Below are 12,881 nucleotides of genomic sequence, written 5' to 3' on the forward strand. Positions count from 1 at the left end.
TTTTTTTAAATTTCTTTTTTAAGATTTATTTATTTATTTATTATGTATACAGTATTCTGCCAGCATGTACACCTGCACACCAGAAGAGAACACCAGATCTCATTATAGATGGTTGTGAGCCACAATATGGTTGCTGGGAATTGAACTCAGGACCTTTGGAAGAGCAGTCAGTCAGTTCTTAACCTCTGAGACATCTCTCCAGCACCCCATCCTTATCTTTTTTGTTTAACTTTGGTTGAAAGTCTATTTTTATCAACAGTTTTGTCCTGTAGTTTTCTTTTGTTGTTGTTTTTTTGTTTTTTACTGGATTGCTTATGACAGCAATACTGGATTTCTAGAAACAGTTTCAAAGAGTTCCTTCTTTTTCTTTTCTTTTTTTTTCTTATCTTCTCTTTTCTTGATACTTTAGGAAGGATTATTATAGCTCCTTTTAAATGTCTGGTAGAATTATGGTGTGACTTCAACTTTAGCAGACACACCCAAGTGGAGTAGATGATTGGAAATATTCAAACTAAGAAATCAATGAATTAGAAACAAAGAAAACAATTCAAACAATCAATGGGACCAAGAGCTGATTCTTTGAGAAAATCAACAAGGTAGACAAACCCTTAGCCAAACTAACTAAAAGCCAGAGAGAAAATACGCAAATCAGCAACATAAGAAATGAAAATGGGGGCATAACAACAGACACCAAATGAGGAATATGGGCATCATAATGGCATCAAATAGAGCTATGTTCCACAACAGCACAAAGTCCTCAGTATAAGCAGTTCTTGGGGTTATGCTTCTCCAAGACAAACTCTTCATGACTATGCTAACGGGGGAGCCACATTCCATGAGTGCTACAGATGTTTTGCTGTTGCTCCTGCATGGCTTTCAACAGGACCAGGAAGCCAAAATAGTTTGCCTATATATGGGGGAGGGAGGAATGAGTTTAGCTCAGGCCCTGGAAAGAATTCAGTGTATTAGGTGCGCTATGCCAGCCTGGAGGACCATATAACATGGAAGGACTGAGGGATTGCTGGGAGAAAATTAGCAGCTAGGTCTGTTTTGATATGTTAAATATGAACTTCTGCCATTTGTTCCAGGTATGAAACCTATGTCTATGGAAATATAAACTTCAGAGAGAGCAGCATGTTCTCCATTAGGCAATGATTAAAAAATGAGCTCACAAGGAAGAAAGGTGGCAAAGACAAAGATTCTAATTTTTTTTCTTTCTTTATGTCTTCTTTCTTTTCTTTGAGGGAGGGTGGGTACCCAGACTGGACTCGAAGTTTTGCTTATAAGTTTTGTTTTTCTAATTCATTTTTATTTTATTAATCATTGTTATTTTTTCACAATTTATTCATTATATATCCCTATTAAAGGCTACTCCCTCAACTCCTTCTGGTCCTACCCTCCTTCCCGCTTTCCCCAACTCCCTTTTCCCTAGTCCACTGAAAAGAGGAGTTCCCCTCCTCTGCCATCTACCCATAGATTATCAGAACACTACTCAGCTATTAAAAACAGGGAAATAAAATTTCTGCTCTTATTTCTCCTCCATAGGCCACTGTGCTCAACTCAGAAGATTTCATACCATGAAGCTTGCCTGCAAGCTTACTGTGAAATCAACACTAAGTATAACTCATTTTAAAGAGTCCCATCCCAAAGACACTGTTTGATTTACCATCTCATATCCAGAAACACATGAAATTTGAAATGCTATGAAATGTAAAACATTTTATCACAAGCATTTCCGAGAACGTGGTTCTCTTGCTGCCTGGAGGCTGTTTCTCACCAGCCCAGAAAGGAAGGAGGGGCCAGAAGATGAGGTATAAAGCTTGGAAGACCCACAAGCATAACAGTGATCAGAACACTCTGGGAACCACCTCAGAAAGTAAGTTAAACTTTAATTCCAGAAAACAGAGGGTATGTACCCCTTGGGGAGTGACTGGGATGCTCTAAGGATAGGTGTAGATAATTGTTTAAAACTAGGCACTTCAAGGATGCTTGATTTGCATTAAAAAGCACATTCTTATCATGTGAACAAGAACATGGAACCTAATTATCCTATATTTGAAGGGAGTGGATAGTTATCAGGGATCTGTGTCAAAGGCCATGTATCAAACTTGATTGATGGCATCTATGTGTAAAGACACTCTCCAGATGAAGTCAGGCAGAGAAAACTCACCCTTGCCATGGTTATACAACTAGACCAGCAGCAGGATCATACATGGAAGAGAAAGCCTCCTCCCTCACATCTCAAACTTCAGTCTGGGTTGTGATGGTTTTCAATAGAACCCCTGGAACACTAGGTATGTGTACACAAAGAAACTTCTACAGGCTACCACTGTTGTGATACTCTCAGAGAACTTCCTGGCTGGTGTTAGTTCACCATTCCCTACATATTCATCCACTGGACTAAAAGTTTCTTGTGTAAACTGAGGCAATTGAAAACAGTAAATGTTGAGAATCAGGATTATCAATAAGTCTTCTGTAAACACCTTATCATATAATACTGTTGCATGTAATTGATATTCACCATTAATTGTATTCTTTTTAAAAATAAGTTTATTTACTTTAAATTCCAATAGTAATCCCCCTCCCTTCTCTGCCCCATGACTACCCTCCATTCCTATTGCCCCTTATTATATAGTACTGTTGCATGTTCCCTTCAGAAAAGGGAGGTCATTTCCATTGAGCTAGTTTTACAGTTCTGTTGGATCTCAGTGGACCAAAGTACACAAAGGCCTTTCCACATCGCTTATACTCACAGAATTCCTCTCCAGTAAGGATACTTTTATGATGATGATGATTCTAGATTTATGCAAGGCCTCACCATTTTAACACATTCATAAGTTTTTCCTCTATTATGAATCCTGTCATGATGATGAAGATTATACAAATGTGGAATGTTTTCACCATGTTTAAAGCACTCACAGGCTTTCTGTCCATTAGGATTTCGTTCATGAGTGTGAAGATGATTCTGAAGTCCAAAAGTTTTTTCACATTGGTTACAGTCAGACATCTTTCTAGTATGTGTTCTTTTATGTATTAGGAGATGTTATGTGCAAAGGCTTTGCCACATAGTTATATTCATATGGTTTCCCTCCAGAATGTGCTGTTGTCTTAGGGGATGATTGTTACATGCAAAGGCTTTATCACAATAATTACCCTCACAAGGCTTCTCTCCACTGTGTGTCTTTTCCTGTTTTTGGAGAATACTCTGCTGTGCAAAGTCTTTATCAGATTGGGTATATTCATAAGGTTTCTTTCCAGTATGTGTTCTTTTATGTCTTATGAGATGACTGTTTTCTGCAAAGGCTTTACCACACTGGTTACATTCATAAGGTTTCTCTCCAGTGTGTGTTCTTTTATGGCTTAAGAGAGTACTGTTTTGTGCAAAGGCTTTACCACACTGGTTACATTCATAAGGTTTCTCTCCAGTGTGTGTTCTTTTATGGCTTATGAGATGACTGTTTTGTGCAAAGGCTTTACCACACTCATTACATTCATAAGGTTTCTCTCCAGTGTGTGTTCTTTTATGGCTCATGAGATGACTGTTTTTTGCAAAGGCTTTACCACACTCATTACATTCATAAGGTTTCTCTCCAGTGTGTGTTCTTTTATGGCTTATGAGATGACTGTTTTGTGCAAAGGCTTTACCACACTGGTTACATTCATAAGGTTTCTCTCCAGTGTGTGTTCTTTTTTGGCTTAAGAGAGTACTGTTTTGTGCAAAGGCTTTGCCACACTCATTACATTCATAAGGTTTCTCTCCAGTGTGTGTTCTTGTATGGCTTAAGAGAGTACTGTTTTGTGCAAAGGCTTTGCCACACTGATTACATTCATAATGTTTCTCTCCAGTATGTGTTCTTTTATGCCGTATGAGCTGACTGCTTTTTGAAAAGGCTTTACCACATTGATTACATTTGTAAGGCTTCTCTCCAGTGTGTGTTCTTTTATGCCATATAAGAACAGTGATATAGGGGAAGGTTTTCCCACATAGAGTGCATTTAAAGGGTTTCTCTCCAGTATGACTGCTTTCATGCCTGCAAAGAAAATTGGCACATGTGAAAGATTTACCACCGTCATTTCATTACACTAATAAATATATTTATCTATATGAATTAATTTCATAATTTGGTCTAATGGTAAAGAAGAATCAAATTTTAAAGTTTTATCACATTATTTACATTCACGGTATTCCCCTTCATTATGGGTATTTTTGAAGATCCCTGTGATGGTAAGAGAATTTGTTATGTGGATCACTTTTATAACATCATTTTTCTATAAGAGGTTTTCTCTTATATATGAAGAGTATTTAAGAATTCAGAGTTTTACCACAGCAATCCCATTCACAAATTTTTGTACTGTATGAATGATACTTCATTTACAAAGTGAGCCAGGAAAAGCAGAAGTTCCAAATTCCTAGTATTCATAGGTATTTTCTGCAATATGAGTTTGCTGATAAATTCTCAGTGAAGTTGCAAAACCAATTAACAGTAACCATTTATCATATTCAGAAAATTTACTCACAGTGGGGACTACTACCAAATCAATTGTTCTTGGAGAAAGACAGGGACACTGCTTCTTTCAATATCCCTATGCTCATGTGTCTTAGAATCATTTTGACATATGATATACCAGTGTAATTTACAAAAATAATAAAGATTCCCACATTGAATTAATACAGTTTGTTTTTTGTTCATCATAGACATGTCATATAGGGATTAAGGTTTCTCCACAGCAATATTCTTGATTCTCATAAGCTGCTTCTTTCACTAAACTTTACAAAGTTACTGCACGAAAATGAGTAACACTGGTTCTACTATGAAATTTTTGTTTATTAGAAGGTTTTGGGCACATACTGATCACCAATTCAGTGTGTAGACCTCTTACAATATTTGAGTAGATAGAATGAGACTAAACAGATTGGCAGTTCAAGTTAGTAGCTGTAATGTCCATATGATTCAAATGGTATTTTTGTTACAATATTATTTTATTTTCTTCTATCTTAGGGGAGTGCCTTGTAAACACAAATCAGATACCTGACATTGAAGTACATGGAATTATGAGATTTTAATGATCATCAGTACACGTAAAGCAGTGCTGTTTTTACACTGTTGCTTTTCTTTAAAACTTCCAGGACACAGCCATGTGTGCTGGTACATGCCTTCAATCCCAGCATTTGTGGAGGCAGAAGCAGGCATATCTTGCTTGTTATTTTGAGGTCAGTCTGGTCTAACAAGCAAGTCTAAGAAAGTCACAGATACCCAGAAAAAATCTATTTCAAAAACAGAAAATAAAAAGCAGCCAATAAACAAACAAACAAAAAACACCAAACTTCCAGGACACATTAAAATTTGTGATTCATATCTGTATCAGTGTGCACATAAAGTTACCTTTTATTACTTGTAGAACTTTGAAAATGTTCTTCAATATTATGGTCATCCCAATTGTAGCCTAAAATATAGTACGAGAAAATATATATTATTGGAAATAACATGTTATTATTAAGGCAAAACTTAAATCATTATCTTCTGTGACCCTTAGAATCATGCCTGATTTATTTACCACATTCCTCCTCATTCTCAATTGGAATTACAGAAGAGGATCAATAACAAAGTAAGAGTTGTCTCTTTATTTTAAAAGTGAAAGAAAAATTGCAGTCTTACCTATAGCAGTGAGGTTTTCACAGGTCTCTAGCATCACATCTTTGTAGAGTTGCTTCTGGGAAGGTTCCAGCAAGGCCCACTCTTCTTGGCTGAATTTCACATGCACATCATTGAAGGTCACTGAATTCTAAAATGTGCCATACATTTGTACAACAGAAACAGTGGCAACAATATAATTTATATGTCATTGTCAATATAATCATATAATTCTACTGCTTCTTCCATTTATTTTCTGACACAGAAGTGCGAATGTTATACAGTTGGGTGCTGTGCGTGATGTGAAGTAGGGGAGATGAAAAAGCCTAAAGGTTAGATTGAAAAAAAAAACCAAAAACAAACAAACAAAATAAACAAAGGCTTGCTTCAAAAACCTCTGTTTCATCAGTTTGTAAGACATGAATATAAAGTAGCCATTAGTTGGGTACTTGAGCAATCTATGAATCATTTTCAGTTACTTGGGTGAGTAGGTCAGGACCCTGTCATGAGAAAGGTGGAAGGACAAAACACAGTCATGATATTTTATATAGCAACAAATGAGATGTGTTGATCAGGGGACACTGAACAGATGGGTAACATCAGTCAAAAGACAACATGGTACTGAATATTATGTTTTGACCAGGGCTCAGGGATGTGGCATATCAGTATGTGAAGAGGGGGGCTCATATATTTGTGGAAAGGAAAGTGGACTACAGTGAATACATGGATAAAAATAATGTGAGTGGCAAGCAACAACAATCATAGCCAATAGCACCATATTTCTGAGTGACCAGACAAAAGAAAAGGAATAGAACACATGATTATTCTTTGATCATTGTTTTGTATATCCTCCTTACTAAATAATGTAGTCTATAGATTAAAAATAAAGATTAAAACTTTTCTATTAAAAAAGAAGTGTTAATGTTATCATTAAGTCATTTTAGAAGAAAATGGAATAACAAGTTTTAACTGTATCATATCTGAACTTTTTGAAGAGGATATAGCTTTGGAATAGACATGGCAATTAATGTGGACAAAGAAAAACAGAGAAGAGTGTGAAATAGAGAGACAGAGACATAGAGACAGAGACACAGAGAAAGAGAAATTAACAGATGAACAATACTAAGTACAAATCAGAGAAATTTATTAACAGTTACTAACTACAAAAATGGTTGACAAGCTGGGTTTATTCTGTCATGCCTTCAATTCCATCACTCAGGAGGCAGATGCAGGTGTACCTTATTGGACTGGATGTCAGCATTATCTGTTGAAAGAGTTCTAGGACAGCCAGACCTATATAGTAAGACAAAGCCTCCCCTAAATGTCAATCAAACAAACACAAAATATTGAAAGAACTCAGAGGTCTTTACTGAAGCTTCTACAAGGAATTATACATTCACTCCTGTCGTATATTTATTTTCCAGAAATCTGCACTGCCCCAGCTTAAACTGTAACTTCAATGATATCTTACTAAAAGGGAATGCATGTTTAAACAGGTAAAAATAGAAGACAAAAATATTAGCAGTGTAAATGCTGATCATAAATGAGCAACATAAGATAGGAGAGACGGCTCAGCAGTAAGGAGCTCTTACTGCTCTTGCAAATAATTGGGCTCAATTGTTAGTGTTTACCTGGGACCCGCTACTTTCAATTGCTATAAGTTCATGAACTCTGAAGACATCTTCAGACTACTGTGAGGATTAGGCACACAAGAGGTGCTTATTCATGCATACAATCAAAATACTTATATTCAGTAAAAACTAAAAATAGATCCTAGATGGCTGGGCTGATTTCACACTGTGTCTGATAAGTTGGGTAGCAGAGACTGCACAGTGACCAATAGTTGGACCTGTGGGCCCCAAACACCACTGACTGTGTTTCCAAGGTAAGAAGAAAACCAATGATGAGGGAAACAATTGGGTCCAACCTCAGAGCACCCAGCTAATCTCTGGGAAAATTCCTTGGATGTTGCAGCAGGAATAAGTTTTTCAAGCAAAGGGACCCAAGAAGCAAGCAGCAGTAGCTATTCTAATATCTAATAAAACAGACTTTCAACCAAAATTAATTGAAAGGGATGAGGAAGAGGGAATCCAAGATGGCATTGCCAGGAGGACCAGGACAGGAAAAGGACAGCAATGTTGGTACAGCAACTAAAAGACTGAATTCTGGGCCCTAAAACAACAGCAATCGTGTTTCCCAGGTGAGAGGAAACTCAGTGGTGTGGGGATCACTCAGTTCCACTCTCAGGTCACTCAGTGAGAACCCGGAAAATATCCCAGGCACAGGATGCACCTGTGTGTCCTGATCACCTTCCCAGGCAAAATTGTGTGCTCCAGGGCACCAGAGACTGGGAGCCCCAGTCTCAAAAAAAAAAAAAAAACAGGGAAGAAGAAAGTGGGACTGACCTCAGGTCACCCAGTCTATCCCTGGAAAAGGTCCTACAGACTGGTGGGTGCACAGCTGCCAGCCTTGAGTGGGCCTCCAGTCGCTAGACCTGCATGCCCTACTCTCCATCACAGACAGAACTGTGTGCCCCAGGACACTAGAGGCTGGGTTTCCCTGTCTGGAGAAAACCCCACAGGCAGGGAAAGAGCAGGTCCCAGCTTAGAGCACTCAGTCAACTCCCCCACACACACTACCACCACCACACATGGGAACATTCTTGGAAATGTTTTCAGGTTCTTTCCCAGTCACCAGCTTGGTAGCCATCTGGCAAGTGCCTACCCATTCTACACACCATGTCAAACACCACAGACTAGGTATTCACGTTGGGAGAAAACCCAAAGGTGGGGAAACATCTGGCCCTACCTCAGGACACCTAGCTCTGGAAAAGTTTCTGGTTATTCACAGGCTCCAGACTCTAGCCTCCTGCTGCACATGGGAGAGCAGTGATCAGCTGCCATGGATTACTGCTTGGGTACTGGGGCACAGAGCTCTAACCTCAGTCCTACAGAAGCCTGGGATCCCTAAGATCAACCCCCAGATACTGCTCCAAGGGACAACCAGTTATCCCTAACTAAGCTGACCAAACCATGGGGTACCCAGGTTACAGATACAGCTTACTAAATTTACAGCAAGAAAGCCAGAAGCAGGACAGCTGTCTCCAGGACTTCTCTGGGTGAGAGGAGAGCCCCCTTGACTAACAAAGACCACAATTACCGCTCAGGTTTCTATGCCTGTGGTGAGTTTTGGCAATTCCTGAGAAATACCTGCTATTCAGTGACTGTACCCCAAAAGCTGAGGAGGCCTCCTTCAGGAAAAATCATCTTCCTGCCGAGGGGATTATCCCCACCACAGGATTCCAGGAAGCACCAGAAACTAACACCCAACACCTAAGATAGCCAAATGGGTAGAGGCAAGTGTAAAAGCTCAAAAAGACAGAGCAGTATGGCATCTCCAAAAACCAGTTATTCAGGGGCAAGTAGCCCTGGACACACAAGGGTAAATGAAATTCAAGAAGATGACCTTACATCTATGCTTATGAACAGGAAAATAGAGGAAAAAAAATAAACTGCGTAAAGACCTAGATGGAGATAAAGTCAAACAGATTATTGCCATTTGCAAAGAAATGGAAGAAGATAAAGTCAAACAGATTATGGACATCCTTAAAGAAATACAGGAAGTTGCAGCCAAATAATTTGTGGCCTTTAGAGAGGAAATACTTAAATCACTGAAAGATATTAAAGAAACAATGGATTGTTTGAACAAACAGCTGAAGGAATTGAAGGAAAATACGGTCAGAGAAGTGAAGGAAATCAATAAAATGGCTCACGATCTGATAAGAGAATTGGAAAAAATTAAAGAAAACACAAGTGGAGGAAACTGTGGAGAGAAAGAACTTAGGGAGGAAAAGAGGAACTACAGAGGTAAGCATAATCAATAGACTATGAGAGATGGAAGAAAGAATCTTAGGTGTGGAAGACACAATGGAAGAAATAGATGTAGCTATCAAAGAAAATGTTAAATCTAAAAAATTCCTGACACAGACCATCCAAGAAATCCAAGACAACATGAAAAGCAAAACCTAAAAATAATAGGAATAGAGGAAAAAGAAGATTTCCTCCTCCAAGGCCCAGACAATATTTTCAACAAAATCATAGAAGAAAATTTTCCCAACTTAAAAGAGAGGCCTATAAGAATACAAGAAGCCTACAGAACACCAAATAAATTAGACCAGAATAGAAAATCCTCCCACCACATAATAAACAGTAAGTATACAGAACAAAGAAAAAATACTAAAAGCTGCAAAGGGAAAAGGCCAAGTAACATATAATGGCAAACCAATCATTATCACACCTGACTTTTCATCAGAGACTATGAAAGCCAGAAGGGCCTGAACAGATATCATGCAGACCCTAAGAGAACACAGATGACCACCCAGGCTACTATACCCAGCAAAAGTCTCACTCATCATAGATGGAGCAAACAAGATATTTAATGACAAAAACAAATTTAAACAATACCTACCCACAAATCCAGAGGTACAGAAGCTCCTAGAAGGAAAACTACAACCCAGGAAAGCTAACTACATTCAGGAAAACACAGGAAAGAAATGTCACTATAGCAAAACTAAAAGTAACCAAGCACACAAACACACTACCACAAGCAACATCAAAATAAAAGGAGCTAACAGCCACTGGTCATTAATTTCCCTCAACATCAATGGACTTAACACTCCAATAAAGACACAGACTAACAGAATGGATATGTAAACAAGACCCAACAATCTGTTGCATACAAGAAACACATCTAAGTCAAAAAGATAGACATTACCTGAGAGTAAAAAGGTGGAAGGTTCCAAGCAAATGGACCCAAGAAACATGCAGGAGTAGCCATTTTAATATCTAATAAAGTAGATTTTCAATCAAAATTAATCAAAAGACATGAGGAAGGTCATTTCATACTCATCAAAGGAAAACTCCGCCAAGAAGAAATCACAATTCTTAACATCTATGCTCCAAATACAAAGGTACCCACGTTTGTAAAAGAAACCTAAACCGCACACAAATCCCCATACATTACTACTGGGAAACTTCAACACCCCACTCTCAACAAAGGACAGGTAAACAACAAAAATTAAACAAAGAAACAATATCTCTAATAGAGGTCATGTATCAAATGGACCTAACAGATATCTACAGAATCTTACACCCAAAGACAAAAGAATTTACCTTCTTCTCAGCACCTCATGGAACCTTCTCCAAAATAGACCATATAGTGGGTCACAAAGCAAGCCTCAACAGATACAAGAAGATTGAAAGAATCCCTTGTATCTTGTCTGATCACCATGGAATAAAGCTGGACCTCAACAACAACAGAAATAGCAAAAAGCCTACACTCACATGGAAACTGAACAACTCACTACTAAATGACAGCTGGGTCAGGGAAGAAATAAAGAAAGAAATTAAAGTCTTCCTAGAATTCAATGGAAATGAAGACACAACACAACCAAACTTATGGGAGACAATGAAAGCAGTGCTAGGAGGAAAGTTCATAGCACTAAGTGCCTTCAAGAAGAAATTTGTAACATCTCACACAATCAACTTAATAGCTCATCTAAAGGCCCTAGAAGAAAAGAAGCAGACACACCAAAAAAGAATAGACACTTGGAAATAATCAAACTCAAGACTGAAATCAATAAATTAGAAACAAATAAAACATTTCAAAGAATCAATGAAACCAAGACCTGGTTCTTTGAGAAAATTAACAAGATAGACAAACCCTTAGCCAAACTAACTAAAAGCAGAGAGAGATTATCCAAATTAACAAAATCAGAAATGAAAACGGGACAAAACAAAAGACACTAAGGAAATCCAAACAATCTTTAGGACTTACTTCAAAAGTCTATATGCCACAAAATTTGAAAATCTAAATGAAATGGACAATTTTCTTAATCAATTACACTTACCAAAGCTGAATCAAGACCAGGTAAATCAATAAATAGTCCTTTATCCACTAAGGAAATAGCATTTCTCAAAAGACTGCAATCCACAAAAAGCTCAGGACCAGATGATTTCAGTGCAGAATTCTACCACACCTTCAAAGAAGAGGTAACTCCAGCTATCTTCAATTTATTCCACAAAATAGGAACAGAAGGAACTACGAAACTTATTCATTGAAGCCACAGTCACCTTGTAACCTAAACCTCACAAAGACCCAACAAAGAAAGAGAATTTCAGGCCAATCTCCCTTATGAACATTGATGCAAAAATACTCAACAAAATACTTTGCCAACCCAATACAAGAACACATCAAATATATCATCTACTATGACCATGCCAGGTATGCAGGGGTGGTTCACTATACAAAAATCCATCAATGTGATCCACAATATTAAAAAAATTGAAAGAAAAAAAAACACATGATAATCTCCTTAGATGCTGAAAAAGCATTTGAAAAAATCCAGCAGCCATTCATGTTTAAACTATTGGAGAGATCAGGGATACAAGGCACATACCTAAACATAGTAAAAGCAATATACAGCAAGCCTGTAGCCAACATCAAACTAAACGGAGAGAAACTTACAGCAATCCCACTGAATTCATGGACAAGGCAAGGCTGCTCACTCTCTCCATATCTCTTCAACATAGTTCTTGACGTCCTTGCTAGAACAAGAAGAAAATTAAAGGAGACCAAAAGGATACAAATTGGAAAGGAAGAGGTCAAAGTATCACTATTTGCAGATTATATGATAGTATACCTGAGTAACTCCAAAACTTCTACCAGGGAACTCCTACAGATGATAAACACCATCAGCAAAGTGGCTGGATACAAAATTAACTCAAAAAAATCAGTAGCCCTCCTGTATACAAAAGACAAAAGGGCTGAGAAAGAAATTAGGGAAACAACACCCTTCAAAGTAGCCACAAAGGACATAAAGTACCTTGGTGTGACCATATCCAAGCAAGTCAAAGACTTGTATGAAAAAAAAAAAAAAAAACTTCAAGTCTCTGAAGAAAGAATTAGAAGAAGATATCAGAATATGTAACTATCTCCAATACTCATGGCTTGGCAGGGTTAACATAGTAAAAATGGACATCTTACCAAAAGCAAGCTACAGATTCAATGAAATTTCCATCAAAATACCAACAGAATACTTTACAAACCTTGATAGAAGATTTCTCAACTTCATATGGGATGCAATGAAAGCAGTCCGAAGAGGAGTTTGAATAGCAACAAAGGCCATCATAAGCTATTGGAGACATCCCATACAAGCAACTTAATGGCATACCTGAAAAACCTAAGAAA

General features: G+C 37.8%; 1 protein-coding gene and 1 long non-coding RNA gene across 3 annotated transcripts in view; both read right to left on the reverse strand.

Moving 5' to 3' along the window:
- Nucleotides 1-3,259: 3,259 nt before the first annotated feature.
- Nucleotides 3,260-3,685, reverse strand: LOC132650775 (zinc finger protein ZFP2-like; the record flags this gene model as incomplete). The annotated part of the gene is made up of 1 exon (XM_060376096.1): nt 3,260-3,685. A coding segment is annotated over one exon (426 nt), but the record flags the coding sequence as incomplete, so codon positions are not given.
- Nucleotides 3,686-5,656: 1,971 nt separating this feature from the next.
- Nucleotides 5,657-12,881, reverse strand: part of LOC132650776 (uncharacterized) — a 37,400-nt gene continuing 30,175 nt past the window's right edge. For both annotated transcript variants that reach the window (XR_009588894.1, XR_009588895.1), the window contains one exon: nt 5,657-5,784. This is a non-coding gene — a long non-coding RNA (uncharacterized LOC132650776). The remainder of the gene's footprint in view (nt 5,785-12,881) is intronic.

The sequence above is a fragment of the Meriones unguiculatus genome, assembly GCF_030254825.1.
Source record: "Meriones unguiculatus strain TT.TT164.6M chromosome 13 unlocalized genomic scaffold, Bangor_MerUng_6.1 Chr13_unordered_Scaffold_33, whole genome shotgun sequence".
NCBI classification, from domain to species: domain Eukaryota; kingdom Metazoa; phylum Chordata; class Mammalia; order Rodentia; family Muridae; genus Meriones; species Meriones unguiculatus.